This window comes from Sesamum indicum, linkage group LG10 (genome assembly GCF_000512975.1).
Source record: "Sesamum indicum cultivar Zhongzhi No. 13 linkage group LG10, S_indicum_v1.0, whole genome shotgun sequence".
Classification (NCBI taxonomy): domain Eukaryota; kingdom Viridiplantae; phylum Streptophyta; class Magnoliopsida; order Lamiales; family Pedaliaceae; genus Sesamum; species Sesamum indicum.
In genome coordinates this window covers 16,150,739-16,163,082 of record NC_026154.1, presented here as the reverse complement: position 1 = coordinate 16,163,082, position 12,344 = coordinate 16,150,739, and the positions used below count along the sequence as shown (strand labels likewise).

The window sequence follows — 12,344 nt, the reverse complement described above, 5'->3', positions numbered from 1 at the left end:
GTACTCCCACATTTATTGTTTTTGAATTGTACACTCCATAATTTTTTCTGAGGTAATAAATAGGTTGGGGTCCGCTAAACCCCCGCCTAGCACAGGCGGCTTTCGCAAAAAAAAAAAAATCATAAATTGATGAGAAAAAACCAACATTATCGCACGTTGGTTACATAGGAAAGTCGCCAATTATTACTCCGGATAAGAACTTGGCCACATTAACGCGTGTATGTTGATCAATTTACGTATATGGATAGGCGCAATGAGATTACACCAAAAAAAGTAAAATAGCTTACCCCACACGTAACATATAAAATCAATATATAACACGTGCAACTATCCAACAATATTGAATTCACCCCAACTATCAACATATAATTTCTTTTGACTGCTTGCCTCGTCTTTTTTTTTTTTTTTTAAAAAAAAAGAAAGCTTTAAATTTCAATTTTTTCAATAAATATATAATACTTATTGCGTTTAATACTCATTAAAATTGTATTTTTAGACCATATATTTAACCAAATTACTTTTTTTTTTTTTAGACTTTATGGTGTTGTTATTAAAAAGTGTTGAAAAATGGTAAAGTAAGGTGGATAAATTAGGATTTTGGACATGAAAGAAGAAGTTTGACTTATGTTGTCTTCTTTAACATCATCATCATTATAATCTAATGATTACAATTCTTATCCCAATTTGGACTCATTTCTCATGGCTTAAAAAAACAGTATAAATATGCCATTTTCAGTGATTCATATTCAGCAAATCTATGTACATCATCTTTGCTGCTGTCTGCCCACATCAACTACGTACTAAGTGTTCTAAGGTCTGTTTCAGCTTCATTCTTTCTATTATTTTTCATGCTATATCTACAATTCTCATCCATCTCAACCATTCAATCCATTCTTTATATTTTTCAAAAATTTTGGTATTTTCACTGTTATTTTTTATAATTTTTTTTATTGGGTGCGGAAATTTACCTAATAATTTTATGAAATTTGACAACTAAAAAGTTGAAAAATTAGAATTTCATCATTCAAGTATTTTCATATTTCTATATCCAGTTGTTAGATTAGAAAGGAACGGAAATGAGACGCGTTGATCGGGTATGTAAGTGGTACTAATGTGTTTCATCCTAGTCGTGAAATTGACGTTCGGGGTTTTTAAATCTCTTGAAATTGAACATAATGTGAGAAATTTTTGTATATATTTTGAGTCAGATCTAAAATTTCGGATGGTTTTAATATATTATAATAATTATATTTACATTAAATATAGTGTGACATGTTAAAATTATTGATTATAATTTGTTAACATTAAGTTGATGAATATATATATATATATATATATATATAGGGCGAGAGTGAACGCCAAGTGCAGGTTAGCATCACGCCCCTCTATTTTGGATTTAATGTAATTTATTTACTGTGATATTATAAATGAATGAATTACTCATTTATGAAAAAAAATATAGCAATAAATTGTTTCGTTTTAAAAAAAAAATAGGAGTTAATAGCTGCATTTTAAAGAATACAAAGAATAAATTATTATTATTTTTATATGAGATAATTTACTTATTTGTAATATGTTGCTTGTATTTTTTGTCCTCCCCTTTTTACCCATTTATTTTTGAATGGTTTACCACTAAAATTAGTTTCTTGGAACTGAAGTTTTGGAAACTCTTGACTCTGTTAAACCCCGACAAAAGTGTGTTTTTACGCGCTATTAACTGTGAAAATATACCGACTGCGAAAGAAGTAAAGAGTAGTTGTAGATAATCGTAACAACTCTTGTAGATAAAAAGTGGTACATGTATGCAATGCACAGTAGAGAGAGGGAGGACATTGCTTCCCGCGTTTTCCATCTGCAGTTGTGTCTTGAATCAACTCATGCGTGCAAGCTATTTCTTCTCAATCCATACCCCTCTCTCTCTCTCTCAACCCACCACCACAAGTTCTTGAACTCTTCGATCCTTTAACGGTTTTGATTCTCTTCAACCTTCTTCTTTCCTCATCTCTCTCTCTCTCTCTATATATATATATATGTATACACAGACACAACATCACTTTTCTTTCTCCATCTCTTTCCATTACATCATTCGACATATATATATATAGATATATATATCTGTTTCCTGATCCATTTCAAGGGCTTGTTGCTTTTGCTTTTCTCTTGCTGAAGAACTGAGTGAAGTATATATGTGGGACTCGTTCTTTGTGTAATAATTGAATGTTCTTGTTCCTGTCGGGTATGTTTACAAGCAAGCTGTTGATGGGTTCTGTTTGATTCTCTATGTTTATATATATGGAACTGCTCTATGTACTTTTTGGCCTTTTGTCTTCATAAGTTTATTGAATTCGTGTAGTTCGGGTTGGGATTTTAGTGGATTGAATCAAGAATTTGGATTTTTCTTGTTTTTGTTTGATTAACGTTTCACGATCAGAAGTCTGAAGTTGGTTTGATTTACCTTTGTCTGTTTTTGATTTTGTGGGCAGGATCAAAATTATTGAGAGAAGATGGGAAGCCACATGAGCAAGAAGCCTGGTGAGACATCAGCTGCTGCTTCAATCAACAACCTTCATTACACGACTGAGCTGAACTATTACGAGGCTGCCTGCAGACTCGACGTGGATTTGCAGTCGTTCGACACGACCCTCCAAGCCCGGACCAACAACGTTATCAACTCCCTCGCTGCGGGGGTTGAGGTTAAGGCCTTGTCCTTCGATTCCCTCAAGGAAGTCACAGAATGCCTTCTAGAAATGAATCAAGAAGTCGTTAAGGTTATCTTGGATTGCAAGAAAGACATTTGGAAGAATCAAGAACTGTTTGATCTTGTTGAGGATTACTTTGAGAACAGCCTCAAGACGTTGGATTTCTGTGCTGCATTGGAGAAGTGCTTGAAACGCGCCCGAGATAGCCAACTGCTCATACACGTCGCGCTGCAGCAATTTGAAGAGGAAGATGGTAATGAAAAGTATTCTAAGACATTGGAGGAATTGAAGAGTTTTAAGGATGCAGGGGATCCCTTCACCGAGGATTTCTTTCAGATTTTTCAATCTGTTTACATGCAACAAATGTTAATGTTGGAGAAGCTGCAGTTGAAGAAGAACAAATTGGACAAGAAGTTAAGGTACATTCATGCCTGGAGGAAGGTTTCTAGCATCATATTCGCTGCCACATTTGCTGCTGTGCTGATTTGCTCGGTGGTGGCTGCGGCCATGGCTGCACCGCCCGTTGCAGCAGCCCTGGCAGCCGCCACCTCGATCCCGTTGGGATCAATGGGGAAGTGGATAGACTCACTTCTCAAGAACTATGAGAATGCTGTGAAGGGACAGAAGGAGATCATCAACTGTATGAATGTGGGGACTTATGTTACCATCAAAGATTTGGACAGCATTCGAGTCTTGATCGACAGGTTGGAGATTGAGATCGAATCTCTGTTGAAAAATGCAGAATTCGCGATAATCAACGGTGATGAGGCAGTGAGAGTGGGTGTGGAGGAAATCAAGAAGAAACTGGATGTGTTCATGAAGAACATTGAGGAGTTAGGGGTTCAGGCTGATAACTGCAGCAGGGATATACGCAGGGCAAGAACTGTTATACTGCAGAGGATCATCAAACATCCCAACCATTGATTTTCTCTGATGAACTAGCATGATAATTATGTATATGACAGATCAAATAATTGGAATCTTGATTTTATTCCTTGATTTTTTCATTTGTTGCTAGATTATATATCTATGATCAATTAATATTAAATTTCTCATAATCAATGACTATTCTTTGACATTTTCTTTCTTTTTTTTGTTTTTACGTAAATCGTGACAATCATTCATTTCTTGATATAGCATCTTAGCATGATTTAACTTTAAAAACTATCATTGAGGTTCAATCATTATAATAATATATATATGTTCATTCACACGTAATTGACCCATGCTCGTACCATAAATACATCTAGGTTGGCAGATAAACTAGCTAGAAAAATTGAAAAGTTCAGCCCATTTTAGCTAATATGTGTTGGGCCATAAATATCAAGATTTCTGATTTTATGATAGGATTTTCATAATTCAAATTTTCTATTATAAAATAGTACCACGCCACCCTCATAATGTCCAGGTTGATAATAATAATTTATTAAATTTGGAGCATGTTAATTTATCCACATTGTTCAACATGGACAATGTTCCCCAGGATAGGGGTGGAAAGATCCGTTATGAAACAGAAAAGTGTATGGATGAATTGTCTTAAAACTTGCAATAGTGCCTCTGGGCGTGCCCAAAAATGTCATGCGTACCTGTAACTTGTAAGCATCGATCATATATATGTCTTAAAGTTAAAGCCTCTAGCTCAGATATTATTTTGAGCTTCAATGATGTAGATTCGGATTCTGGTCCGGACGTTAGTAAAGTTAACATAATATTGATCACTGTTCATCGGTTACAATATTGATCACTTTATGCTAGATCATGACATTTGTTTCTTGATCAACTCATAACATAAAGCCTTTTAGGATGAAGATTATCGCAATGTTATGCATGATCCTATCTCCCGGTGGACTGTCACTCCTGTTTTCCTATTTTCTTTTTACAAAAAGAAAGAATGGAATTTCGAGGGTGGAATATGGAAATATGTAGGAGAGGGGATGTTGAAGCAGATTGAGGAGAAAAAGGTGAGATATGTACTAAAGATGATTACAATATTCAAGGTTCCACTTTCACTACAGTGAAAAATATCAGACAACAAAAATGCAGCCTCTCATTCATCATGTCTAAAAACTCAAAGCAGCAGCCCTGCTGGATTAATTACTTACATGTGTAGTCTCAAAACCAAAATTCAAACACCAACTACAGGTGGAGAATGAACAAAACCTAAGTGTTCCAAACAACCATACAAACCCTTTTGTCTTTAGAAGCAACGCCTTCTTCATCTTCTCTGCACATCATTACCACAAACAAGTAATAAGCAAAGGTTCCAAGATAACAACAGCTTCCACCAGCTGTACTTGTAGTGCCGTGAACCAACATAACATCGCCTGCACATCATTACCACAAACATATCGACACTGTGTGTTTACATATTTGGTGAAAAACCAGAATTCAAAGTCTCTTCACTTTTTTGTTTTTTTTTTCTTTAAATTTTTTGGAAATTACTTAAATTGTTTATTATAATAAACTTTAATTTTTTTTAACTAAATTGAGTGATTAATTAACATCACAAGAAAACTTATAATGCACGAATATTTTAAAAAATTTACCTGGTGCAATGTTGGACATGGCACTCGCATATCCAAAAATATAAAATAATAATAGTAACAATAATAATAAAAGATACCGTGCTGGACACCCCAATACACATTTTGACACATTTAAGATTCTTTTTATAATTTTAAAAAATCTTGAGTTTTTTTTTCCTAAAAAATGTTTTGGGCTGAATAAAAAAGAAGAATAATTAATTCACTTCTTATGTACTAAAAGTTGGATAAAATTACTAAAAATTCAAGAAATGGTCACGATAATTTAACTAATTTTAATTATTAAAAAAACTTTTTGCTTATTTTTTTAAAAAATAAACTGATTATTTATATAAAACATGCTTATTTTATATTTTACTTGAAAACTTTTCATATTCCATCCTTTAATTTTAGAAGAAAGTGAGAATATATATATAATTTTAAAAATATAAATTATATATAATTGTATTAGTATGTTACCACGTTTTAAATTTTTGAAATTTTTTCGTATGACGATTTTATATTATATGGTATCCATGTGAATGCATTACAGAAGAGAATATTTGATTTTGTAACGTAGGGACAAGGAAGTCGTGGAGTGTCCAAGAATCCTGTCTACATATCCGACACCTCAAACTGTCCATGCATCTCTTTTTTATTTTACAGTTCCATAAATTTATTTGTATTTTATATTTTTAAAATTAATTAAATATAATTAACTTGAGTTATTCCAATTGATTAAGTTTTGTAGATTATCAAACTCAATCGATTAGTTAAGTTTGGTTTTTTGTCAGAAGATTTTATATTTACTTCAAATTTATTTGATTTTATCTGATGCTCATCCCAGTGTAGCACAAATGTCGCGCTGGACCAGTCCAACTCATATGAGAAATGAATTGGGCTACCACTTCTTTTTGGGAAGAGAAAGTGACGCCAACTCAATCAATTGAATAATAAATTTAATTTTTTTTAGTATTTGGCATAATTACATTGCTTTCTTTAAAGATTTTAATCTAAATATATGTAAGATCTTATAATTTGAAAATTACATCTAGTACTCCTTATGTTTATTTTTAGCTATTAAATAATTTTTATATTAGTCAAAATTCACATATTTTATTGATATTAGCAAAAATATTGAATGAAAATATATATTTACCCCGATTGGCTTATTACTGATGGTAAAAAACGAATCTAGTCTAACTAAAGTACCCTTATTATAAGAATGAAAATACACTCCCCTACATGAATTAGTCTGTGAAGATGGATAACGGTGGATCTATATTCACACCAAATTATATTTAAATTGATGGACTTGAAATTATGAATTTCAAATTTCTGACAAAATTTATTCGGATAATTTTAAATTTTAAATAATTTAATTCAACTCTAATTTGGAACTATATTTTTACTAAAAATGAAGGGGTTCAAATTTTATTCATAAGGAATCATCCTAACTCTTTTATTTAAAATTTTTCCTCAAATTCAAATTTATTAATCCAAATATAATTTAAATATTTTATAAAATCCCCGTATATTTAGAAATTCAATCGAAAACCCTACGTGTTAAAAATATATGAAAAAATCCCTTTATTTTTCTAAAATAGTGCATACGTTACTCTTTCATTAATTGTTGTCAACGATGTTAGATTTTTTAGCCATTAAAAATTTTCAACTATGAATGTGGAATAATAGCAAAAGGACAAATGTAAGAAAAATCGGCATCCAAGAAAATAATAGCACTTCTAGTTTAAAACAAAATTTAGAAGCACGACTACATCTACAACTACGTCTACGTCTACATGTGCATCACAATAAATAAATGGAGTCCATGGATCACGAGCGCACCCCTGGGGATAAATTACGCACCAGACACATTGCTGGAGGAAAGGACACTCCTCTCTCACTAACGTGCGCGGGTAGCTAACTCCTTCATTCCACATGGCGATTTCTCTGCACTTCTCTCGTATCTCCACTCGCACCGAGCTTCTCCGGCCGGAGACCAGAATTTTCCGGCAGCGGAAGCCGTCATCCGTCCGATGTTCTGCCGCCGGAGAAGCTGCTACGTCTTCTTCCGTGGAGTCGGAGGGCTTTGATGCCAAGGTTTTTCGCCACAACTTGACGAGGAGCAAGAATTACAATCGCAAGGGGTTTGGATATAAGGAGGAAACACTCGAGCAAATGAGCCAAGAGTATACAAGTATGTTTCTGTTAAGTTTGCGCGTTTTGTTGTGTTATTGGTATTGTTAATTTTTTACTTTTGCTGTTTTTGATGGAAAAGAGAATCCTTTGGGATTAATTTTGACATCATATACTTTTCAATTAGTTGACGTTTTGGAAGTTCATTCGCTCCGGTTACCTTCAAGAGTAAATATTTGGCCACAGTCTCTTAATTCTCGTTCCTGAAGTTGACTTCATTTCTCTTTTCGTCGTTAGCATTGACTTAATCGAAAGTCCTAATATTCCCCCAATTATGTATTTGTTTTGTCCTGGCTTTGATGGAGAGTTTTTGCAGGTTTCTGCTCTTATTTTACTTTGATGGAAAGATCTGTTGGGATTTGATTCCAAATCCTGAAGCGATCACTTTAATCCTGTTTTGTTCATGCACCCTCCCGGACGGAATTTTCTTTTCACATAGAGTAATTTTGTTGAATTTTGCCCTTCCATCTAGTTTGGCTCTCTCATAACAGTTGCACTTGAAGTTTGCTCGAGCTTCAGATTCCTAATTTATAGATTTTCCCCCTTCTTTTTAACCATTGATTTGCTGTATAAGTGTTATAGCATAAATCCTGGTTTTGACATCATACGTACATTCACTGTGGGACTGCAGGGAAATGATTTCTTCTGAACTCGTTCTGCTAAACTCTCAGGCGGAGTCTTAATCTCAGTCCTATGAAATTTTTGATAGTATATTTGCCATGTTATCACTCTTAAGTATCCTCGCTCGGATCTGCTTAATTATATGTTTGTGATGTTATCCTTCTGGATTATGGTTATACTTTTTGCCTGATTCTGGAGTATGGCAGGTGACATAATAAAGACACTGAAGGAGAACGGGTACGAGTACACATGGGGAAATGTCACTGTGAAGCTTGCCGAAGCTTATGGCTTTTGCTGGGGGGTTGAGCGGGCTGTTCAGATTGCGTATGAAGCTCGCAAACAGTTTCCAACTGAGAAGATCTGGATCACCAATGAAATAATTCACAATCCGACTGTTAATCAGGTTTTGTTTCCCACAACCTTATTAGTAGATGTCTTAGTTCAGGTAGTCACTGTAGTAGGTTCTCAATAATGGGATAAAAGACTCGAAATGGTCCTGCACTTCAACCTCTTTTCGTGGTTGTTTGGCCCTGCTACTTATATCTCACAGCTTTATCCGTGGTTTGTCCTTAAGGACTCAGAATAATACCTCGTATGATTTTTGGTCCCTGCCCAACAAGGTTGATTTTGATTGATCATCAGTCAACAGTTTTTTTTACTACCTGAATTACATATACATAATGCATTGTCAATATGATGGTTGTATATAAATGGTTCTTTTATTCACTCAGCACATGATTATCTCCTATAACAATTTGCAACTGACATTTGTATATAAGTGCTGTTATTATTGAGGGCTCGGACATGGTTTTGGATGTAGAGTTATGCTTTTCCAATCTGATAGCTAATCATCGATCAAAGAATTAATAAACAACACTGATTAGACAATTTGACTCTCCATGCCAGAGGCTCGAAGAGATGGAAGTAAAAAATATTCCTCTTGATGATGGGAAGAAACAATTTGACGTTGTTGACAAGGGTGATGTTGTAGTGCTGCCTGCTTTTGGAGCTGCTGTAGATGAGATGCTCGTTTTGAGTGAAAAGAATGTCCAAATAGTTGATACAACTTGTCCATGGGTCTCTAAGGTACTTTTCTGTTCTAACTGCTTTGAGAAGTAATTTTGTTCTTTTGTGTTAACAAGCCAACCTTCTGTTATAAAGGTGTGGAATGTAGTTGAAAAGCACAAGAAAGGGGAGTATACTTCAATAATCCACGGTAAATATTCTCATGAAGAGACTGTGGCAACTGCTTCCTTTGCAGGCAAGTATATCATTGTAAAGAACATGACAGAGGTATGTTTAATTTTCTGCGCCGTTTTAATTCACATGTTCGTTCTTGATTTAACAAAAATATAACTTGTCGTCACAGGCAAACTATGTATGTGATTACATTTTGGGTGGTGGACTTGACGGATCCAGCTCAACCAAGGAGGCATTTATGGAGGTAGGTTGATATCTAACTTCTCTTAACTTCAATTTCCACTTCATGAAGGATTCATGTGATTTATTCGTCTGCAGAAATTCAAACTTGCAGTATCTGAGGGGTTTGATCCCGATGTAGATCTTGTGAAAGTTGGTATTGCAAATCAGACTACTATGTTGAAGGGAGAAACCGAGGAGATTGGTTAGTTACTATCCTGCACCATCTTTCCTCTACATGTTTGCAAAAATGCAACTTCTCATGCTGATGTTCTTTATTCTGCAGGACGGTTAGTTGAGAGAACCATGATGCGCAAGTATGGTGTGGAAAATGTTAACAGCCACTTCTTAAGTTTCAACACTATTTGTGATGCAACTCAAGTAAAACCTTCTTCTCCATTTTTAATTTCCCAAATTTACTGGAGTCGTTGTTTGATAGTATTATATATAACTTAATTATGATGATCCGAAATGACCAAATTATACATTGGTCCTGGTCAAGGACTCCTGGACATCTTCGAACTCTCTTTCTCCCTCTGCACGTGTATGTGTGTGTTCTATTGTCACATTTTGAAAGATTAGCTTTCATTTGTTTCATATTATTTATCTTTTCCTAAGGTTTTGAATTGGCTGTGCTGCTTCATTAGTTATGACTATTGTATTTATGAACTCGCAGATGCTGGATTATTGTATTTTTGTGTCACTTAGCTCACTACATCTAGCCTAACATTGATCAATTCGTCATATATTTAGGAGCGGCAAGATGCCATGTATAAACTGGTCGACCAACAGGTGGACCTCATGCTAGTTGTAGGTGGGTGGAACTCGAGCAACACTTCACACTTACAAGAAATAGCAGAGGAACGTGGGATTCCGTCGTATTGGATTGACAGTGAGAAAAGAATAGGTCCAGGGAACAAAATAAGTTACAAGTTATTGGTATGTGCCTTGTATTAGTAACAGTTAGTTCTTATGACTGAACGAGTTCTGCAAATGTGACTGACTGAGTGTTGCATTTTACAGCACGGTGAGTTGGTAGAGAAAGAGAATTGGCTACCTGAGGGTCCCATAACAGTCGGCATAACATCTGGTGCATCTACTCCGGATAAGGTGATTCTGCTTAATTCTTTGTCTTCCCCCATTGAGTATCAACTCTGCCAGCACAAACAGGAATTAACCCCCATTATCCAGCTCTTTTGCAAATTCAAGGTCACGTTTGATTTTTCATGACAAACTCATGCATGACAATTCTCATCAGCTATTTGGACTAAGAGCCGTTCAAAATTGCAGCATTTCATTTTGTTTTACTTATTTATCATGGATTGGTTGAGGATTCAGAGCACATATGTGTAATTATGTTTTTTGCTTTTCTAAGTGGTCCTAATGGTGTCTTTATTCAGGTTGTGGAAGATGTCCTTCTCAAGGTTTTCGACATTAAGCGGCAGGAAGTAATGCAACTGGCTTAGATGAACCCGAAGCTCTCAAAATATGTAAACAAACTTAGTGCAATAACATGTGTGTGAAATATTGTACCCCTATTACTCCTAGTATGGATATTTTTGCATAGGATTTCATGCATCTTCTATCTATCTATACTATTATATATAAACAGAAGATGATTTTTGGACTTAAATCGATAGTTTTGATATCACCACACCACATTATTATGATACTAAAAATGTCCTTTCATGGATAGATACTATTTAACTTCCCAATTCATGACGTTGAATTTACTAGTCCTAAAAATTTAATTCCATGCAATTACATGTACTCATAAGTTTATTCCTTTTTGTTTAATTTTATTGTTAATTAAAATAAAATAACATATTAATATTTGTGTTGTATGTAATCGCAATAATCACTATTGATATAATTATATATTGTACAAAGTTTTAATTTTTAATTTAATTCAAGTGAAAAATATGTTGACAAATAATGCATTGAAAAAAATTGTCAAACAATTTTTGTGTATGAGGATGTAAGACAATAATAAATTTTAATATACAAGACTAAATTTTTGAGCTTCAATAAAATAAAAATGTTAGTGAATTATGGGCGCAGGGGCACTGCATGCCATGGTGTCCAAACTATCTATACTATATTCTTAAAGGAGGGCACTTTTTTGGTGTTTCTTCATTTATTAGTCTGTTATTATTTATTTTATTTAATTATTTCAGCATTTTTTTCTTTTTTCTCTCTCTCAACTGTAATATTTTTCTTCTCCCTTTTTTTTTAAATGACTTCTTGCAACTTCTATCTTTTTGATGCTTTTTATTTATTTAACTAAATATATAATTTAAAAATATAATAATTATATTTTAATATTTTAAATTAATTACACACAAATTTTGGTGTGCCACACGCTAATTAAAAAAGAAAAAGGATTTATAGATTCAAACTGATAGTTTTAATACTATTATGCTAAATTATCATTTGCAAGTGAAAGTTGCAGTACGAATCGAATTTTATGTAAAACGTGGAAAACAAAATGCTTAGGGTAGTAGTTTCTTGGATGTGTAAATGGTAAGACTCGCTAGAGGAAGGGCTTGAACCTTCGACCTTGTGGTTAACAGCCACACGCTCTAACCAACTGAGCTACTCCAGCCCCATGCACAATAGTAATAAACAAAATAGTAATATCACTTGGTCCGAGGGGGCGTGAGCCTTCTGTTTGTGTTACAACAAGTCGTTCCCCTCAGCAGAATATAATGACCATCACCATTTGATGTATAGGCACACAACATTATCTCACTCTTATCTTGTGTAGGTTCATTGAGCATTGTTAAAAACTTCTTTATAATGATGTGTACAAAGTCATTTCGGTGCCCGTTAATATAGATTATTGCTAATAAAATCAGACTGTGTGGATGGATATTATGTAACA

The 12,344-nt window shown here is 34.1% G+C and overlaps 2 protein-coding genes and 1 non-coding gene across 5 annotated transcripts; 2 read left to right on the top strand and 1 right to left on the bottom strand.

Moving 5' to 3' along the window:
• LOC105172871 (UPF0496 protein At4g34320-like) lies at positions 707–3,693 on the top strand. 3 transcript variants are annotated; one of them, XM_011094468.2, is made up of 2 exons: positions 707–814; positions 2,484–3,693. In XM_011094468.2, exon 2 carries the CDS (start codon positions 2,505–2,507, stop codon positions 3,621–3,623), a length of 1,119 nt encoding a protein of 372 aa, XP_011092770.1. In that variant the 5' UTR covers positions 707–814; positions 2,484–2,504; the 3' UTR covers positions 3,624–3,693. The 3 variants fall into 3 exon arrangements, with proteins under 3 accessions (XP_011092770.1, XP_011092772.1, XP_011092769.1); XM_011094470.2 differs by lacking the exon at positions 707–814 and adding an exon at positions 1,713–1,968; XM_011094467.2 differs by lacking the exon at positions 707–814 and adding an exon at positions 2,007–2,236.
• LOC105172870 (4-hydroxy-3-methylbut-2-enyl diphosphate reductase, chloroplastic-like) lies at positions 7,059–11,111 on the top strand. The gene is made up of 10 exons (XM_011094465.2): positions 7,059–7,421; positions 8,248–8,444; positions 8,948–9,127; positions 9,203–9,334; positions 9,411–9,485; positions 9,560–9,665; positions 9,747–9,841; positions 10,214–10,399; positions 10,484–10,570; positions 10,861–11,111. Exons 1-10 carry the CDS (start codon positions 7,163–7,165, stop codon positions 10,924–10,926), a joined length of 1,383 nt encoding a protein of 460 aa, XP_011092767.1. The 5' UTR covers positions 7,059–7,162; the 3' UTR covers positions 10,927–11,111.
• TRNAN-GUU lies at positions 11,992–12,065 on the bottom strand. The gene has a single exon. It is a non-coding gene; the product is annotated as a tRNA-Asn (tRNA).

Bases quoted from the DNA above. Each gene is read 5' to 3' on its own strand.
- LOC105172871 (XM_011094468.2), top strand. From the start codon at position 2,505: ATGGGAAGCCACATGAGCAAGAAGCCTGGTGAGACATCAGCTGCTGCT.
- LOC105172870 (XM_011094465.2), top strand. From the start codon at position 7,163: ATGGCGATTTCTCTGCACTTCTCTCGTATCTCCACTCGCACCGAGCTT. The intron at 9,842-10,213 runs GTAAAACCTTCT...TCATATATTTAG, and splicing joins CTATTTGTGATGCAACTCAA to GAGCGGCAAGATGCCATGTA. The intron at 10,571-10,860 runs GTGATTCTGCTT...GTCTTTATTCAG, and splicing joins GTGCATCTACTCCGGATAAG to GTTGTGGAAGATGTCCTTCT.